Source organism: Meleagris gallopavo, chromosome 7, assembly GCF_000146605.3.
Source record: "Meleagris gallopavo isolate NT-WF06-2002-E0010 breed Aviagen turkey brand Nicholas breeding stock chromosome 7, Turkey_5.1, whole genome shotgun sequence".
Lineage (NCBI taxonomy): Eukaryota > Metazoa > Chordata > Aves > Galliformes > Phasianidae > Meleagris > Meleagris gallopavo.
Genome location: NC_015017.2, coordinates 29,329,220 through 29,348,780, shown reverse-complemented (window position 1 = coordinate 29,348,780; position 19,561 = coordinate 29,329,220). Strand labels below are relative to the sequence as shown.

At 40.6% G+C, this 19,561-nt stretch overlaps 1 protein-coding gene across 1 annotated transcript; it reads left to right on the top strand.

The window, feature by feature from the left end:
- Window positions 1-2,314: 2,314 nt before the first annotated feature.
- On the top strand, window positions 2,315-17,799 carry STAM2 (signal transducing adaptor molecule 2). Its single transcript, XM_010713977.3, has 13 exons — window positions 2,315-2,441; window positions 4,176-4,251; window positions 4,453-4,548; window positions 6,281-6,427; window positions 8,076-8,145; window positions 8,505-8,691; window positions 9,563-9,657; window positions 10,072-10,154; window positions 10,331-10,415; window positions 11,212-11,266; window positions 11,895-12,048; window positions 13,589-13,758; window positions 14,159-17,799. Exons 1-13 carry the CDS (start codon window positions 2,404-2,406, stop codon window positions 14,385-14,387), a joined length of 1,485 nt encoding a protein of 494 aa, XP_010712279.3. The 5' UTR covers window positions 2,315-2,403; the 3' UTR covers window positions 14,388-17,799.
- Window positions 17,800-19,561: the final 1,762 nt, after the last annotated feature.

Below are 19,561 nucleotides of genomic sequence, written 5' to 3'. Positions count from 1 at the left end.
TATGCATTCAGATTCAGTGTCAGGAAATCATTACCGCATGCTTCTGCGAGCACTTTTTTTGGGTCTGCGTGACTGTGTACAAAGAGAAGTGCTTGGCTCAGCACTGCTTATGCTACACAGTTATTTTACAAGCTTGTACTTCACTGGCTTATAAACAAAGCCACTTTGAGTTTTCTGCGTGTTTTTGTGCCCAACCATAGCGGTGTGTGTGATAAATGGACCCCTGGCAGTGCCCATCGGTGGGCTTGCTTGCTAGTTGTGCCCACCTGTATCAAAGCACTCGGGTGTTGCAGGTGGGCTTTCATCCTCCTGAGCCAGCAGGCGTTGCTGAGGTGGGGGAAAAACCAAAATGCAGTGCTGGGAATTTCAGAGGAAGACAGGCTTCATATCAGTGTGACTGATGGCAGGCAGCGGGATTAAATGACGTGCCAGCTCTGTCCTGTTGATATTGGTGCCATGTGTCATCGTTATCTGCACAGCTGACGGCTGCTCTTGTCAATGAGATGGATTCGTGTGACTGAGGGGCTCTGCTGGGAGAGCTGGTGCTGCTGGTGGAGGTGGTCGTGCTGTTAGAAAGCAGCTTCAGCTGCCAGAGCTCTGGAGCCAGCAAGGGGCTGCACTGTGTGCACTGAACTTTGTGTCCTGCTGTTCTGCACTGTCTTTGCGTTTGTTCTGCACGTTCAGCTCACACAGCCAGGAAGTGTTGTGCATGTAGACACTCTCTGTTTTCTTCTGTTTTTTTTTTACTTTTATTTAACTAAATTGCACCTTAAACTATATAAAATTGCAGGCACTCATTTAGTTTCAAGGACGAGTGATGAATTTTGTGGTTCTGTCCTAAAAATATCAATGTACCTACAAGAAAATTCAACAACTGTGTCTTTCCAGGATAAGTATTTTAAGGTTAGAGCTGTAGGAACATGCTTTCAGCACAGCATTTGCTTTCCTTAAGTAGTTATTCTAGACTGTGAGGATAATGTACAGCCAAAATTGCACATTTCTATTCCTTCTCTTTGCTCTCTGCTCTTCCACCTGCAATAGAAGATTTCCAGGGGCACAGCTGTGCTGGTGTTTGCTTTGTGGAAGCCATTCTGCAGCCAAGGATTGCTGCAAGTTTTGACTGTAAAACTGAGTAGTGATGCTGATTATTGGAAGAGTTGCTTAATTGCACATCCAGAAATGGGTTTGCTGTCAGCAGACCTTGTAATTTGGAAGCAGCTCCTATCACAGAACAGCATCGCGTTAATAGTGAGGGAGCATTGCGTTCTGCTGTAGTCTGCTAAGCAGCCTTTTACATACTTGGTCCCAAAGGGACTTTGTGGCTTCTTAGGCTGAGACAAATGTTGTTAAAGTAACAATTAAGGCACTCTCTTGATTGTTTATAAGTTCTGATGGAATTAATTGTGATGGAATTAACGTAGGACATAGAAGCTCTTACCTTTGAGTTCAGTCAAAATATTAAAACGGCACAGTAAAATTAAATCTTAAGGCAGCAAATGGGATATGTGGGATATTTTCTTTTATGAGTTATTCTGATGCTATCGCAATATTAACCTGGCGTGAAAATAACATCAGAAACTTGGAGGGAGGGCACAAATAAATAACATTAAGCTTTATCAGTTCACGTATTGATTAAAATGCTGTAAGTATTGAGTAGATTTACATGCTTTTGAAAGGGTGGTTTGGTTTTCGTTGGCTGCTTCTGGGACCTTTATAACCCTTCCATCTCATTTCCATCCCTGCAGGCATTCAAGGCCAGGCTGGATGTGGCTCTGGGCAGCCTGGGCTGCTGGTTGGTGACCTGCACACAGCAGGGGGTTGGGACTGGATGAGCACTGTGGGCCTTTGCAACCCAGGCCATTCTGTAATTCTATGATTCTGTGATTTCTCATGACACTTGTTGTGAGGTTTGGATGTCCAGAGAAATCTCACAAGCTGTTCTAAGGACAAGATCTTGTTCCTTAGAGACCTCAAGAGATTTATCTAGTTCTCTTGGAACACCCATGTGGAATACATCTCAGTGCCAAGATGAGATGACCTTGGGCAAGCTCTGAATTAGGGCTCTGACCTAAACCTGGAGTAACTAAACAAACTGAGAGGAAGCAGTTTTCTTTTTTAATGAAATTACACTTAGAGTTGTTTTGTTTTTCAGATCTTATTGATAAGATACTGAATGCATTTGTTATTCCAGTACTGTTCTTCCTGTGTGAAGAACTTTATAAAATACCAAGAAGTAGCACTAATCTCAGTATCTTCTATGTGGAATTTCTTTTTTCATATGACTGTCAAAGAATGTGCTCACAGCAATCTGTATTTAATAGAGCATTATGCTTAATCAATCTTGTCTTCTTTATAGAAAAGGCTACAAATGAACACAACACCAGTGAGGACTGGGGTCTTATTATGGACATATGTGACAAAGTTGGAAGTACTCCCAATGGGTAAGCTGCACTTGGCATCGTGACGTGTGACTTCATGTTGGTGTGAATAATACTGCTTCAGAAGTAACACATCTCAAAATACTCATTGTAGTCAGCCACACAGAAAGCACTACAGCTCCAACGCTTCTGTGAGTCCTACAGTTGTGTGTGATTGGCTTTAAAGTTCCTGGAAAGAAATATTCCAGCAGGACTTCCAGTAGAGCAGTTGGTGTGTTCCAATTTTAGGAAGTTCTGCAGAGTAGACCAAATTATTCATATTTAATAATCTTGCATACATTTTGGAAAGTAACTGTGCCAATAGGAAAAAGCGAACTAGTTCTTTGTAGTGAAAAAAAACATATAGAGCAGTTAGCTATTAATGATGGGGAATTTGTTTATTCGTTAGGAAGAGTGGGATTGATGGAGGAGGAAAAAAGGAGTAAAAATTGGGATCAATACTCAATTTGAATCAGTGTTTACCTTCTGTGGTAATATTGACATACAAGTGGCAATTCGGTGATTTTATAATTGATAAAAGTTAAGGTGATCTTTCTAGATTATAAAATGTTGTAGATTTTGGAGCCATCTTGACCTAGTGCATATCTTGAATTCGTAAATGATGGTAGATTTCTCTCTTTTTGTAACTTAGGTGTAATATTTAACGTTACAAGTTGAGAAAGTTCTTTATGCGTTCTGGAAAGAAAGAAAGGATTATTGGCTACCCTTAAATGAGTACATACTTGAACAACAAGTATGTTGAACTTGTTGAAGGTCATGAATTACGGGCAAATGTACTCAATGTTAGAACTAAACCTAAGCTTCTGCGGCTGTGTGTACATCAGCAAGTAACTCAGCACACCAGGACTGCAGTGGTGGACCAGAGTAGCTGGTACTGAGGCCACCACATCCATCCAGTGGAGCATTTGGAGGTTTTCTTTCCCCTTCAGAACAGGTTTCATCAATTCTTCTGAACTAAATATCCACAATGGCAGTGGTACATGTGTTTCTGTGGCACCTGCTGCTGGATCCGACCCTGTGGCTTCCTGGGAGCCTGGAGTGCTTGTGGTGTGCACAGAGGAGCTTCTGGCACAGCTTCTTCCAACAGCAACCTCATTTTCCTGCTCAGAACTGTTCTGTGAGCTGAGTGTGCAGGAATAACGTATGCATCAGCTCCTGTAGCCCTTATGTGCCTTCAGTGCTCATTTTCACGCATGCAGCTCCTTAGCAGGGTGACATTTGAATTGTTAATTATTATTCAATACTTACCTCAAATTTTACTGAATTAGATTAAGAAACTGTGATGTATCTTAAGTGTCTTGAAAACCGGGACCCAGGAGCCAACAACCTGTGAACATGGCTTTGAAATTAAATCTATAGAGAGCCTTTATAGTAGCCAATTAAATAACCATTTAATCACTGCTGCTCTTGATTTAATTTTTTAACGTAGACATTTCTTTCATTGTCTATTTCAAATCCATTTCCTCAGCTTAATGGCAGTTGCTCTCTTTGTGACCTATTCTGTCGGTATTATGGAAATCAATATTGAATGCCAGCATGATAATGGAGTCTTCCAATCCAGTACACTTTTAAGAACAAGTGATGTGCTAGGTATTCTTCCAGACTCGTTCTGCAAAAAGTATGGGTTAGGTTATGTTTTTTTTCAGCAGAGCCAGTTTTGTTTGTTTACTGGATACTCGTGTTCTGTGAGATTTGTTCTACAGAGTCATATTTGTCACTAGTACTTTCTTCTTTTAGGGCAAAGGATTGCCTTAAAGCCATCATGAGGAGAGTAAATCATAAAGTCCCCCACGTGGCCCTGCAAGCACTTACAGTGAGTAGCCTATCACTATCCTCCAGAACTGCTGTATTTCTTCATGGAAGTGTGTCCTGATCAATTATAAGTTTTTGTATATCTTCAGTAGAAGTCAGTGAGGGTGTACATGCTGAACAAAGCATGAAACTTAATTTTTCTATATGCTTTTGTTTTGGATATTGTTGTCAGACGTTTTCATAATTGTGTTTCTGTTGTCAGCTACTAGGAGCCTGTGTATCAAACTGTGGAAGAATATTTCACTTGGAAGTTTGTTCTCGTGATTTTGCTAGTGAAGCTCGAGGTATAATAAATAAGGTAATTTTTTATAACTTCAAGTAGTGGGGTAGAATTATTTTTATCACTGCTTTGCTTTCTCTCAGCACAGTAATAAATTGGCAAAACAGACATTTGAGTTGATAGACTAGTGATGTTTAGTTTTGATGCAGTTGCAGATATTGCTGGCTGTTTGTCTCATCAGTGGAATTTGTGTGTTTTCATTTCTACTGTTAAGCAAATGACAGGGCTGATACTTACTATCTACTCCCAATTGTTACAGAATTACATGAGCAATTTTAATTAAGATCTGTGACTCTTGACAGGCTCATTAGTTTGATTATAGTGAGGTCGTTTTCTTTGAAAACTTATTTGGCTTTAATGAAATTCATAAGCTAAAGTACAGAAGGAAAACTGAAAACTATACTTGGACACAGAAAAGAGGAAGACATCAGACAACTATCTTAGTTTCTAGAGATTATGAGAACGCTGAATGAGGAGGTTACCAAGAAGGGAAGACCGAAATGGTGCAGCTGATGGGATCTAAATTCGGATATAATGAATTGAATAAGCAGAAGCAGCTTTCCCATAATTACTGCTCCAGTTGAAGACAAAAATGGCTAAAGAAGATAGTTTTCAAGTATATGGGAGGCCTGGAAACATCAGAGGTTGAGCAAAGCAATTAAGGAAACTAATAAAATTGCTGGGAAGCAAAATGAGTTCACAGCTCTTCTGTTTCTCGCTTTCTGTGGAAAAATAGGTCTTGAAGTCCTCCCCTTCATTCTCATTAGCCACAGTCCATTCTGAAATAGAACACTGACCTTCATGGACTGACAGCGCTTGTGAATGTAAAAGCAAACCTTAAGTCCCACTGAAGAATTGCCTGCAGGAGCATAATGTATTTTGTTGTTGGGAAATACTTGTGTTTTCCTCTCTCCCTGACTCATTTGGAGAAGTAGTCATCATAGGGCCTGCAAAATTTGTGCTTTCTCCCTTTTCTCTGGGGAAAAAAAAAAAATTAGTTCAGACAAGTGTAACAAATACCTTTGTGCTGATAATGAACCTACTGGGCTAAATGTCTTCTTTCAAATAAATGCAAGCTTGAGCCCAAACTTGTTGCTGTTCTTGCTGCTCAGCATGTGTTTGGCTGTGAGCCACAGGCTTATGCTGTGGTTTGAAGTACATTCTAATGGGAAGTCTTGGCCATGCACCGCAGTTGTGTGGTCCCAAGATCTGTGTCTTTTTAACTTGCCTTGTGCAGATGAGGCAACCCACCAAGTCCAGAAATCTTATTCATCAGCCTGTAGTTAGTTTGCTTACTTTGGGTTTAGGCAATAGTCTTTTCATTAACTGGAAACAAAAGCAGAAAGTGTATGGAGTCTGAAGTGCTTTGGTCCGTGTTTGACCCTTGTAGTGCTGGCATAGCCATCACACGTAGTAGCTGCTGTAATGAAGAGTCAGACTTGTTGCTGTAGTACTTTTAAGACTATTATGAGTTTAGCAGCAGCTCCAGTTGCTGAGGTATGCTCAGAAGTGTGTCCTTTAGCCATATCAGAGTGATGCGTGGCTGACTTTTCTGCAGGTGGGTTATCTCTTGGCATGAGGTTGTTAGCACGTAACATTTGCATATATATATTTAGGTTGTTTTCAGTTCTTTTTTTGTTCTAGACAGTTGTGGATATTTATATAAAATGGTTTTGGTAACAATGTTTGAAAACTATTTCTGCTCACTTTAAGGCATAAGCATCCTTTCCTATGCAATTTTGTCTTCTAGGCTCATCCAAAAGTCAGTGAGAAGCTGAAAACTCTAATGGTGGAGTGGTCAGAAGAATTTCAGAAAGACCCACAGTGTAGCTTAATATCTGCAACTATTAAATCTCTAAAAGAAGAAGGTGTCACTTTTCCTGCAGCTGGATCACAGGTGAAAGCTCAATTAGGAATACACAGTACCTCTCCTGTTAGACCACTGTCAGTGAACAGCAGGAAAAACCATGCATGGATCCTTTGATCAGAGGGAAGTAGGACCCCTGTTATAGTTTGGTTGCCTCCTGGCACCGACGTTCACTTAATTCTACTTTTTAATTTCCTTGCCCACTGAGGAAAAGTGAGAACAGACTAAAGGTTATTTCTTAGCGTCTTTGAGTTGTTTCATTTTAGATCTGTCTTTCCTTCAGATCATTTTTTTAGAGTTTCATCAACCTGTCATACCTTAAAAATCAAAGCAGTCCTACACCCACAGCTTGTACTTGGTGTTTCATGGTTCTAATTGCTGACTTGGAGCACGTTTCTGTGTTATTTTTTCCTTCACAGAGCCTCGCAAAACAATTGGCAGTATCTGAAAGTGAGACATTTTTTTGAAAATGATGTTCTGTGCTATGCTTTCCTTTTCTAAGTCTCCATTTCTTGTTCATGCTTTTTTGTCCATGTCACGAGTTGTGCTGCAGTGATGGGTGCTCCAGTCCCTAACCTCACTTGCTCTTTTTATTTTACTTCTGGCATACAATGTCTGATCATCCAGACATTGTATCATCCTGGCAGTAATGGTGACAAGTTTTCTTTTTTTAATGCTTTATTATTTAAGCTGCTAAATATTATTATGTTCAAAATGAGTTAGGTGAAGAACAGTCCTTAAAATTAGAAACATATTTTCAGTTACGTATCCCTTCCGTGAAGTTCGCTTTTCTCTGTATTAAACACAGGTGGTGGATTTTTTTTAAATTCTACAATCTTTCCTTCCTCCACAAAGATGTTTTCACCTCTAAATCTAGGATAAGTGTTAAAACATATGGCAGAAACATGGAAGATGGAGAGTGCTGGCAACCAGTTACGCTTTCTTCCTACAGATGCATATAAAAATGACATCTTGATGTCTCTGCATCATACACTTTACTGCAAAAAAACAAAGCTGAGGTTTATTAGTATACTTGTGCAGAATTGTTTCCTAGAACCACTGATAATCCCAGTATCTGAAACCGGTTTTTTTGTTCCTGCAAGAAGATTCCCTGTTGAAGTGAAGGATTTCTTTATGCTCTTGTGGAGACTCAAATTATTCAAGTCAGAAGCTCCCAACTTGATATACATGTGCTCTTCATTCTCACGCTCCCAAAAACAGAGGAGGAGGGTAGCTATTAGCTGTTATGTGGAGAGAATTCTCCTTTTAGCAAGTCCACCTCCTGGTTAATAACTTAACTTCACAAACGTAGGACTGCAAAGAGCTTTTCTTTGAGAGTGAGGTGGAGGACAAAGGTGGGAAGAATAGTCTTTTAAATGTGAGTTGTTTCATCTAAGCAATGCTACTAACATTGTTATTTAAACGAAATCCTTAAATAAATGAGATCTGATTATTTATTTTACTTTGTTCCTTTCTGAACACTAAATGTGGATGAGATTCCAGGGCGAAGTAATTTTTCTCTTCTCAAAAATCATCCTGGGTCAGTTCTGAAATGCTCAAAATAGGCAGCTAACAGGGAACAGCTTCTTACTACTTTTTTTTTTTTTAAGTATGTAATTATAGAGCTTTCTTCCCCCTTTGTTAATGTGAAGTTATTCTATTGTTAATTCATTTGCAGGCTACCACAAATGCTGCTAAGAACAGTTCTTCATCAAGCAAAAACAAAGAGGATGAAGATATAGCTAAAGGTAAATTACTAGTCACAGCCTTGTGTTTGACTTGTGCTCTGGGTTGTTATGCCAAAATGCATAGAAATAAGGAGCTGCACTTGATTCTGCTGCATAGAATTGAAAGCAAGGGCTCAGCACTGGTTTTGAAATGTTTCTTGTGCACGAGTACTACTTGTCTTTTAATTCTATTGCAGGGCAGAGTAAAGCTGTCATAATATAAAACATCAGTTGTAGTTTGGAGCAAAGATTTTAAACTTGCACAGACCATATGCTAAAATATATATTTCTTCTGATTAGGAAAGCAAAATACCTTTCTATAGAAGGATAAAATACATAGACTTAACTGTTTGTTTGTTTTTTCCCTCTCCTCATTGTAGCTATTGAATTGTCCTTACAAGAGCAGAAGCAGCAACAAATGGAGACCAAATCCTTGTACCCGTCTGCAGAAGTTCAGCAAACCAGTCAGAACGTGAGGAAGGTGCGAGCTCTCTATGACTTTGAAGCTGTCGAGGACAATGAGCTCACCTTTAAAAGTGGAGAAATTATTTTTGTTTTGGATGACAGGTACAATACACTCAGATGAAGGTGCCTTTATTCTGCAACTGTGTTAGGCTAGCAATTTTTTTCCCTGATGCTTTCTTTTCCACAGGTGTGTATTGTCACTCTGGCCTTCTTCACATCCCTTAATCATCCATTATTCTTTACATACATTTTCCTGAATTATTTTATCCCTTAAAAACATTCTGAGTCTTGCTTTCCTGCAGAGCCTTCCTTGTCCTCCTTCCCTAATTCATGTATTTCCCCAGTGATTAGGTGTTTCTTTACCTCTATGTGTTCCTTTAGGTACTCATTCTATGGTGTAGGTCCAATTTATAATTTTTATGTTAATTGATTATAACGTGTCATAAGCACACACACATTACAGTGCTGAATTCTAGCTAGTTCCAGAAACTGTTAAATCTCTGGCTATCAAGCATTGCACGTGTTAGGAATAAAACTGAAGAAAAATGCTTCAGTAATTATTGTTAACTGTTGTCAGTGTTCCTCCAGCGATAGCTAAGGAGTAGAACTTGCTTATGCTGCTCTAATTTAGTAGACTTTGACAGATCAATTATATTTCTAATGTTAGTCCCCACTTGTGTACCTCTTGTAAGCTTTGAGGTGAAGCTATAATGGGCTATCATCTAGTCAGTGCAAAGAACTGTGCGTTAAACTGAAGTGATTGCTACTTAATGATCTCCTCCACAACCCCTTCCCAGCTCCTGGCTTTGGGTTTGCTGCTGTACTGATCTGTACCTGGGTTCTCTTCTGCCACTGTTGTTGGGCATGCAGGGAAGTAGTGCCTTAGATATCACAGGTTTCCTATCAAAGCACAAAATGTCGTTGATGCTGAGCCTTAATGTTCCAAGTTTGTAACACAGCTCTGTCTCCCCAGTGACACCAATTGGTGGAAGGGTGAAAATCATCGAGGAGTGGGACTGTTTCCATCTAATTTTGTGACTTCGGATTTAAATGTTGAACCTGAGGCAGGTAAGTTAGCTACTGAAAGCTAACCTATTACATTAGAAATGTGGATTTATGGTGGAACTGCTGATTAGCTCATAACCAGCAAAATTTCCTGATACCAGCCTGAGAAAAGAATTGAGGGAGAAATCCTGAAGTTGTGTCAAAGCAGCAAGCAATCATTTACCTCTGCTGTAGCTTGCTTTCATGGCATCTTTTGGTTTAAGTTATTTTCTTCTTATTGTGCTAATTGACACATCCTTATGTAAGAATAAGGTGTTACTTCGTAGCAGATAGGTGTGGTCCCAACTTAAAGTACTTACTCAAATTTCTGTGATATTTAAAAGTTTGATGCTGAGTGGGTGGAAAAATAATAATATGAGGTAGCATAAAGCTAACACAGTTTCTTTTCTGCTGATGTGTTACTCTTGGTTCTTTCAGCAACTGTAGATAAAAACTGTGTTCCTGAGGATGCTACGGAAGAAATTAAGAAAGCAGAACCTGAGCCAGTTTATATAGATGAGGTATGCAGTCACTTCAATATACAAAAGTGCTGATATTTTAAATTGTTTAAAACATTATTTTGATAGTGACTGTTAAAAGGTAACTATTTTTATATAAGACTTTTAAATTGAAGATGAAAAGGGTCTCTGTGCCACGCTTTGGAAATAGCTTCTTAATCTTCTCTTCCACCTTTCAGGATAAGATGGATAAAACACTGCAGGTGCTTCAGAGTATAGATCCTACAGACCTCAATCTTGATTCAGATCTTCTAGACTCAGAAGGTACTTTGAGAACCAAGTTTGCTAGCTCTTGTATTGCTTCCTATGATTATTTTCCATGGATTGAGTTGGTAATTCTTTTGTATTTATTTTAAGCACAAAGAAACCAGGGTGTGTATTATTGGTGTGCTGTAGAATAGTTAATTTCACAGTTGGAGCATGGAGCTATATGTATGCCTCTGCATTTTCTCATAGTTGCCAAGCCAACTCCGTGTTTAACCAAGCAATTTGCTTTACTTCTAGTGAGAGTGCTTTGCCTGATCCTTGCAGAATTTATCCATCTATCTAAGCTCTGTAGAAAATAAGCTATTGCACATAAAAAAATATATTGTATATAAAAAAGTACAGCTTGCTAAGAGGGAAGGGGAAGTTCTGTTCACTTATGATCTGATCAGTTCAAAGCATATAGGAACAATTAAGTGTACTTCCAGGGGGGCAGAGGTGGGAGGACAATCTGGAGAGATTCATAGGTAGTCCAAGGATTCCAGTAAGAAGTCATAGACCTTGCATATGGCAAGCAGAAATACAGAATTTTGTGTGACTTTCAGCAGTAGTTTTTTGTTTGGAGAGGGAGAGACAATGAAGGATGACAAAGCAGAATAACCAAAGTATTTTCCTTCTTTGTTTGGGGTGGAGGATTTGGACTTCCATGACAACTAAATCTACTCTCTAATTTTGGCTGCTTTCTTAGTGTAGTTGGATAAAGTATTTTTTGGTTACGTTTTAAAATCAGTTGTGCAGTATGTTAACTACTTTGGCTCTAAATATATCAACTACTTTGGCTCTTTTGTCTTTACAGTTATTTGCCAGCAGATGGGTCCAATGATAGATGAAAAACTGGAAGAGATAGATAGGTGAGTCATAACATATCTGCATAATATACCAATGCTTCAAATTGTGCCATTGTATTCATTTTTTTCCATATTCTCCTTCATCTCCCAAGGTAGGAAGTGTTGCAAGAAAGAATTAGACCATTCTGCCTTTTGGTGTTTGACACTTAGGTACAGAAGTCCCATTTGTGTACTGAGGCTTGATTGCTGCTCTCCTGAACTTACTGCACAAGTTACTGGGTGCATTCTGTATTAGCACTTGCTGCTTGTAGGCTTTTGCAGTCTGTCTAGATGTTCTCAGTCTGCTGTTCACTGTCCTCTGTGACAGAAAAATTGGTTGAACAGCATCTTCCCCCCTTTTCCCTCAAACTCTATAAGGGATATTTAATGATGAAAAGGTAATTCCTGCTTTATTATGACTAGGGAAGGATTGTTGTTCACCTTTTTGACTCTCCTTCCAATGCAGTGGTGCAAGAAGAAGAGTAGATTCTGGAAGTTTTGCAGTACAGATGTGTCAGAAATCTGCCATCTACCTTTGAAGATGATTTTTTTTCTTTTATACTCAGATCCCTTTAATGAATCACTCCTGTGTTACTATCTGACACTAGATGTTAAAGAAACTTAGTGTTTGCATGCATCTATTTTGAAACAGGAAGCATTCCGAGTTATCTGAACTGAATGTGAAAGTTCTAGAAGCTCTGGAGCTCTATAACAAACTGATGAATGAAACACCGATGTATTCAGCCTACTCCAAACTCCATCATCCTGCACAATACCCACCTACATCTTCTGGTGTTTCAGTGCAGGTCAGTATCCCTGTCTGGAAATAGAGACTTTCCTAATATAGTTTTCTATTTAAAAAGATGACAGCAAAAATGAAGAAGTGTAGACTTCCTGCTAGCCTACGAACAATCTGACATTGCCTGGTGACTTTCTGTAGCTTTCAGAATAAAATAGCATTTAAGCAGTCAAACAGAGTATTTTAATTTGCAGTTACTAGCTCATGCAATAAGCTGCAGATCTTAATTTTACTCTCTAATTAGCAAGATGCTTTATTGAAGATACTTAAACGATTCTTTCTGTGATTTCCCCCAGCCCCCCATTAGAATTCTGTTCCAGTGTCGTTCAGCAGCTTGGAGGATATTCTTGCTCTGAGTCATGTTCTCACTCTTAAAGTAATGTTGCCTTCTTATTTAATGGGGATGTGAGTGAACTTTGATATTAGTGCATTAATCGTGAACGCAGTGCACTTTTGCTAAGTATAAAAACCTTAATCTGGTTTTAGCTCTGGATTTCCTAAGGCAGGAGGTTGGGAAGAGCATTACATTAGTGGGTGTAGTTGCTCAAAATTTTACAGTATCTCTATGGTGCTACATTGGTGTTCTAAGAAAACAAAGGTGGAGAAGAAAGAGGGATTTTAAAGATCTTTTTTTACAGGAGGCTTAGAATGACTGGTTTTACTTCTAGTGAATTTTATTTAATGTTAATTGTTCCCTGGGAAAAGAATAGTTGCTATAGCAACTGCTAGAGCTGAAAATGTCAGTTAAAAGTAATTCTGTGTCCTTAACTTCTGGTTATGGTGAAAAATATCGTTATATTTGGAGGTTAAAAAGTAACTGAAGCCAAAAGGCAACAGGAGTTTACTACTTCTTTCAAGGCAAATGCACACAGCAGTGAAAAATAGAAGATAATGGTATCTGTGCTGGGCCTAATATTGACACACACTTCTGTTCCTTCAGTATCAGTGCACAGCCATACCAAGTCCAAAAGCAGTGAGCAGTATAGCCTTGTGTTAGCAAGTTTTACCACTTGTTTGACCAGATCTGAGTGAAGGCTTAACTTGAAATATGAGAAACTGAAGTTTTTGCTTTCCTTTTGTTGTAGTCTGAGATTATCCTTAAGTTTTGATTTCCAAAGTGTATAAACTGACAAATCTTGTATGGTGCTCATCTTCCCACTCAGCCACGTTTGTGCATCAAAATATGCTGAGAATTGAAAAAGAGCAGGCAAATGGGTGAAAAAGAAATAAGGTTTCTGGGAGGTGCAGAGTTGGCGTGTGTGAGCAAAAAGGTTGTTCTCTCAGATAAGTAACCACAGAGCTTGTTAGCAGTGCATTTTTGAAAGAGATGCCTGGTGATGGAATAAAGGATGCCTGTTACAAACCTGTACATGTGTTAGGAGAAGTTGTATATTTTGTTACTAAAACCATCTTAGGAAAATAATTTCAGAATCAGTTTGTTCTGACTTTGAACCCCAAAGTATTTATTCATTGTAGTTGTATTCTGTGCTACGTTTATTGCTACTTAAATAAAAGGTATACCTTTCTTTATTATCATTATTATGTAGTCGTATCCTGTGCAGCCACCTAGTGGGAACTACATGATCCAAGGTGTTCACCAAGTCACCGTTTCCCAAGGTTATGGCCTAGGACCTGATCAGATGGGGCAGCTCAGGTCTCTGCCTCAAAATATCAATTCTTCTGGAGCAACTCAGCCTGTACAAACTGCTTATTTAAGGTATCAGACATTTCAGCAAACTCTTACATTACGCTTCGCATAGAATTGCGGGGTGGGTTGGGTTGGAAGGGACTTTGAAGACCATCCAGCACCAATCCCCTGCCATGAGCAGGGGTTGCTGTCACCAGGCCAGGCTGCCCAGGGCCCTGTGCATGGTGTGGAGCACCTCCAGAGATGGAGCACCCACAGCTCTGGTCAGCAGCGCTGTGGCCTCACCACCCTCACAGAGGCTGGGACTGTGGGGTATTCACAGTGATGTGCAAATCTGCTTTACCACATTGAAAACAGTGAGATTCTGCCTTTGTTCTGTATGTATGTTTGAAAACATACAGATAGCTTTTGGACTAAGAAAAAATACTTATTGGAGAACCAGATGTGAGCTTGTCTTGTTTTGTTACAGCCCAGGACCAGACTCCGTGTTAAACCAGACGTTTGTGACCCAGAGCCCCGGCCTCCCCGCAGCTGCCAGCACAGCAGTGTACAGCCAGCAGCAGATGGGCTCGGTGGATATGGCAGCTTACCAGAGTAACACATCCAGTTTGCCTCAAGGACCAGGTTATCCCATGGCAGTTCCTGCTCATTCCGTTCTACAGCAACAAACCAATTACCATCAACAGCCTCTCCTTTAAAAACAGACCAGGCTTGTTTCCAAAATAATGAAGAGAGATTGCTGAATCTAATGGTTTTTATTAATACCTGTCACAGATATCAAAATACATTTTCCTTTAAAATAACCCAACTTAGGGTGATGCTGAGTAACAGTATGCATCGGATCTGATTGTTAACCATTTCCTTAATGATAGTTTGAACTACGTGAGCTAATGATTTAAAATAATTTCAGATTGCTTTGAGCCCTTGTTTCAGTGGTTTCAAGAAATGCCATTTGTGTGTCTGAATTCAAGTAAAAAAAAGCGTCCAAAATTAATTTTATGTGTTTCTAGAAATGTGAGGATGCATAGTCACTGTTCTGTGTTGCTCTCGTTACGCATCATCTCCTCTGGTGTCTCGCTGTAATCTTTCCATCCAAGTAGCTTTACAGAGCCTCTGCTGATTCAGACACCTCCTCTCCGTGCTGCCGTAGTGAGCTTTACAGTATGGTGTGTGCTGCATAATTGGAACAGCTGCACAAGTGAAGCAGATGAGAGCTGGAAGAGAAAATGATTTGATACTGTGACAGAGAACCATGCACCTACAGAAATAGGAGAAATGGCGTTTTTACGGTGCTGCCTATCAGATTTTGGGAAACTACAGCTCCCGATGTGTTTCTCTTGAAAGAAACTGTGGGAATGGGGCAGTTGATGCTTGAACTCTCTTGTGGCTTTGGGCACAGGTGGTACAGCAAGCACATGCTGCCTTTGCACAAGCATGCAAGGGATGCTCCCAGCAGCCTGTGTGGGAGCTCTGGATACAAGGTGCTGAGCCAGGAACTTGCACAGAATAGATTTTCTTTCCCTTTGTTGTTGTTGTTGTATGTAGAAGTGAAGGAGAAGTGTAGTTCTGTGTGGTGAAAGGAAGGACTCCAGAATGTTTGACGCTTAGAACTGTGAGATTCTGCCTTTGTTCTGTTTTCAGTGAGGAGGCAAGTGGAACAGCAATTGTCCAGACCAGAGGGTTCTTGCTTCTATTGGATTTCCTTTTGTTGCCACCACCATTTCCATGTCTAAATAAACACTGGGTACAATCAGAGAGACTCTTAAACCAGGTGAAAAAAGTCTGCTTAACACACTACGTATGGGCAGTGATGGGGCTGTGCTCCTCACCTAATAGCAGAATCCTTGCATATTGAAAGCGAGAGATGTGTCTGTAGAAAAGAAATTGCCTTGGAACTGTGGAAGTGTCACGTTTGGTGGCTAAGAAAAGAAATGTAAGGGTTCCTTCCCCGATGCACTTTTTAATGGGTGGGTTCTTTTCCCTTTTACAAGAGGAGCAGGTGAGTTATCTTTCAGGAATGTTGCATTTTTTCTTCTACTGTTTCAGCCTCTGAAAAATCACTCAATTCTCCTGTTTACCCACTCACCTTAGCAGTCATATTTATACATATTTTAACATTATTATGATGAGTAATAATCTTTACATTAGGAAAATAACACAAGGAAATAAGTGATAAAGCATTTTGTTAAATATATGAAACTCCAAATGTGTCTAAACAAGTACATCTGGTATGTAATTTTTCTACCAAATGAGAGCTATCAGACTGCAGGCTGTTGTTGAATATTAAACCACCCTTCACTCGTTGCCACCTTCATTTCTTTTGCATTTTATGTCATTCTTCAGCACCAGGATGTTGTTCACTTGCAGCCTCGTGCTTACGGAATGCATGAGGTATTCAGTACCTGCTCTTTCAATCACCTTTGTTTCAATTTGTGCAATTAGAAGGAAGCTGTCTTTCCTTTTTGATGTGACTTTGTCTGTATCCTTCCCCCTGAAGTAGTTTAGTGTAAATGACACATGTTGCAATACTGAAGTATTTTGATAACTTTTTCCTCACCTTTGTTAAGAGGAATAATAATTAATTTCAATGCTGCTGTTCAAAATTCTTGTTGTTTTGAGATTTTTTTTGTAAGAGTTTACTTGTTCCAAATTGGTGTGTAATCAAACTGAACCGTGCTGTAATTTATGTAGTTACTCTGTGCTTATTAGTAAATGAGAGGAAAGGGTGGATTCCAAACTTTGATCCAGCAGAACCGTCGAAGATGTTCATTGGAGATGGCCGGATCACTTTTAGTTAATTATTTTGTGGAATATAAATAATGTACATACTCATTTGTCTGAGATTTTCTACACAGCTACATATGTGCATACTGTTAAAGCCTGGAATTTTATAAAGGCCAGATTTGTGATTGTCGTCTCTTATATTCCAAATTCTGTGATATGCAACTTGTAGATAGTGTAAAATAATTGAATTATTATTATAACCGTGTCTCTAGAGGGCTTTGGTGTTGAGGATCTGTTGTTTTTTCCTCTGCATACTTCTGTACTTTATCATATTTATTTTTTAGGCCTGATTGTAACTGAACATGCTGCCAAAGGATTTATCTAACTTCGGATTTCTACGTTAGGTTTATACCTGCTGTTTTGTATCAGGAATCAATGGTAGAGAACTTCAGCTTTTTCATATAAACTCTCAATGGCTAACATAGAAATCGGTGCGACTTCATAATGAGAATTTTCTTGTGATAGATTTGTTCCATGGACGTTGAGAACGTCCATACTAGATGCGTTTTCTTCTAGTATGAATTGGCAACCCATGTCTAGGTTACAGTCAGCTGAGAGCAGCAGTTCCATTTGTCTGTATCACCATTCGGAGGTGTGCTTTGAGAAATGCTGCCATTTTGTTTGCCTTCACGTGGCACATGCGCTGCCTGTTTAATTTGGTATAAAGATTACAGTCCTAAGAAGTTGTTTCTGTAGCAGATCGACCTTAAAATATCGTCCTGTGTTCGTTCAGCTTTCGTTCATAGATGTCCATAGGCATGTGGAATGGTGACTCTTTTTGAAGACTGTCCTTCAGAAAGGAGTGGCTGAGCAGAGCATGGCTGCAATCTCTTACCGTAATTATTTTCTGATGGGAAAGTTGATTTCTTATTTTTATCTATGCATCTTTTCTAAGAAATAACAGGCACTACTCTTGCTGACGTAGAACACTGTGACAGAACTGTTGAATAAATAACTTTTTAGAACTCCTGGCTTTTACCAGTTCAATTTTACATGAAGCTGACAAACTGTTTTGAGTCAACAAAAAAGAGAAGTGGAGGAAAATAAATAGAGAAGGGGGCAGTTTCTGGGTGATCTGAGTGCTGAGAGCTGTGCTGGCCCCAGCACAGCACACCTGGGCTTGGACTTCAGATGTTCTGGTTCTGTTTGGCTTGGGGCTGGAGGTGAATATGTGCTGGTTAATCGAGGTGTCGCCGTTCTTAGAGAAAAATTACCACAGAGTTTGCAGTATTAGGAACAGGGGATCTGTTTTGATGGAACATTTGGCCTCTCATCTGCAATATGTGTGCATTGCCTTGTGTGAATAAACAAAGTTTATTTAACAAATGGGTGAAAAGTCTTCTGTTTGCAACACAGGTAAATCCTTGCCAGAAAGATGGGGCAAGAATTGGGATTTCTGCTGTGGGAACCTGGCTGCTGCAGCACTGCCTGCCTGCCTCCCCGTGTTCCTGTGTGCTGCAGCACAGGGAGTGAGCAGCAAAACTTCACAGCCATGCTGGTGAGCTGCTCTTATTGGGAACCACTGCTTGTTACCTTTAATTGAATATAAGCTAGACTTGGTGTGCTGGAGAACATTGCTACGCATCGGTTGTTAACCAGTATTTTGCAAACCAACACGAGGAATAGAAGTGAATGATCTCAGAGAAAAAGGTAATACAGTGATTATGCAAAAAACAAATACCCTGCTCTAAAATGTGATGGAATTGCACATCCTAAGAAGGAACCATAACTGCGTAGTCCTTATTACAGCTTTTCAAGGAAACAAATGAACCAGAAAGCAGTTTGTAACTCACAGTAAGGATAAATCCTTGTACTGCGGAGATGCCTTCTGCCAAAGCTGTGAGTGAACACTAAAACAGTCTGCAGGGAGAGTAGTGCACCTGGGATCTGAGTTGTTAGTAGGCAGCAATTACTGCACTGCATCATTTCCTTACAGCCCCTTCTGGAGTCACTGGCCCTACTGGGTTGGTTTCAGGTCACTTCAGGTACAAATCTGAATTGTACAAAGCCAGTGGAGTGGGTCCAGAGGAGGGCACTAAGATGGTCAGAGGGCTGGAGCAGCTCTCCTATGAGGAAAGGTTGAGGGAACTGGCTTGTTTAGCTTGGAGAAGAGAAGGCTGAGGGGAGACCTCATTGTGGCCTTCCAGTACTTGAAGGGAGTGGATAAACAGGAGGGGGAACGGCTGTTTGTGAGGGTGGATGGTGATAGGACAAGGGGAATGGTTTTAAACTGAGACAGGGGAGGTTTAGGTTGGATCTGAGGAGGAAGTTTTTGAGCCAGAGGGTGGTGAGGCACATCCACAAGGAGGCTGTGGATGCCCCTCCCTGCAGGCAGTCAAGGCCAGGCTGGATGTGGCTCTGGGCAGCCTGGGCTGCTGGTTGGTGACCTGCACACAGCAGGGGGTTGGGACTGGATGAGCACTGTGGTCCTTTGCAACCCAGGCCATTCTTGTGATTCACTTTCCGGACAGTATCTTAACTCAGGAGGTCAGCCACGTTTAAAGAGCAATGCCTAAAGCATCCTTGCTAGTACCAATTTAATGATTCAAGTGAATTCAAAAATAATGTTAATTTAGCCCTCAGCATCCCTGACCCACATCCGTGTTTGATAAAGAAACCAGGCTGCCTCATTTCATCCAAGGAGTGAAAAGAGCCACCTACGGCGTGAGAGGAAGAGCGGCGTTCAGCCCGTCGTGCTTCGGGCTCTGCTGGTTCTGCACGGAGCCCGCGGTGCAGCTCCGCGTGTGCGCTGCTGGCTGTGAGGGTCCCAGCAGGTGCGTGGGGAAGGCGATCGTAACCTCTGAATGGAAACAAACTCATTACCGTGCTGGAGAAGTTTGGGTGCTGCTTTCAGCTTCTTGCTTGCTGCTTTTCCCGGCTGCTCGGAAGCTTTTTCCCAGGCCAGCTGTGTCCCAAACCTCCCGCTGCGGCGGTGGGTTCTCGTCCATCTCCGTGCGAGGTGCGGTTCAGCACGGCAGCGGGAAAGGGGAAATCCAGCTCCCGCTCCCCAGCTTTCCGGTTTCACAGCAGACGGTTTGTCTTTGTCTCCTGAACGCACGGCACCGCGCACGAGCGGGAGCTGCCGCCG

Coding starts and splice junctions, on each gene's coding strand:
- STAM2 (XM_010713977.3), top strand. CDS start 2,404: ATGGACATATGTGACAAAGTTGGAAGTACTCCCAATGG. Junction 9,658..10,071: donor AAATGTTGAACCTGAGGCAG/GTAAGTTAGCTA, acceptor TGGTTCTTTCAG/CAACTGTAGATAAAAACTGT. Junction 10,155..10,330: donor AGCCAGTTTATATAGATGAG/GTATGCAGTCAC, acceptor TCCACCTTTCAG/GATAAGATGGATAAAACACT.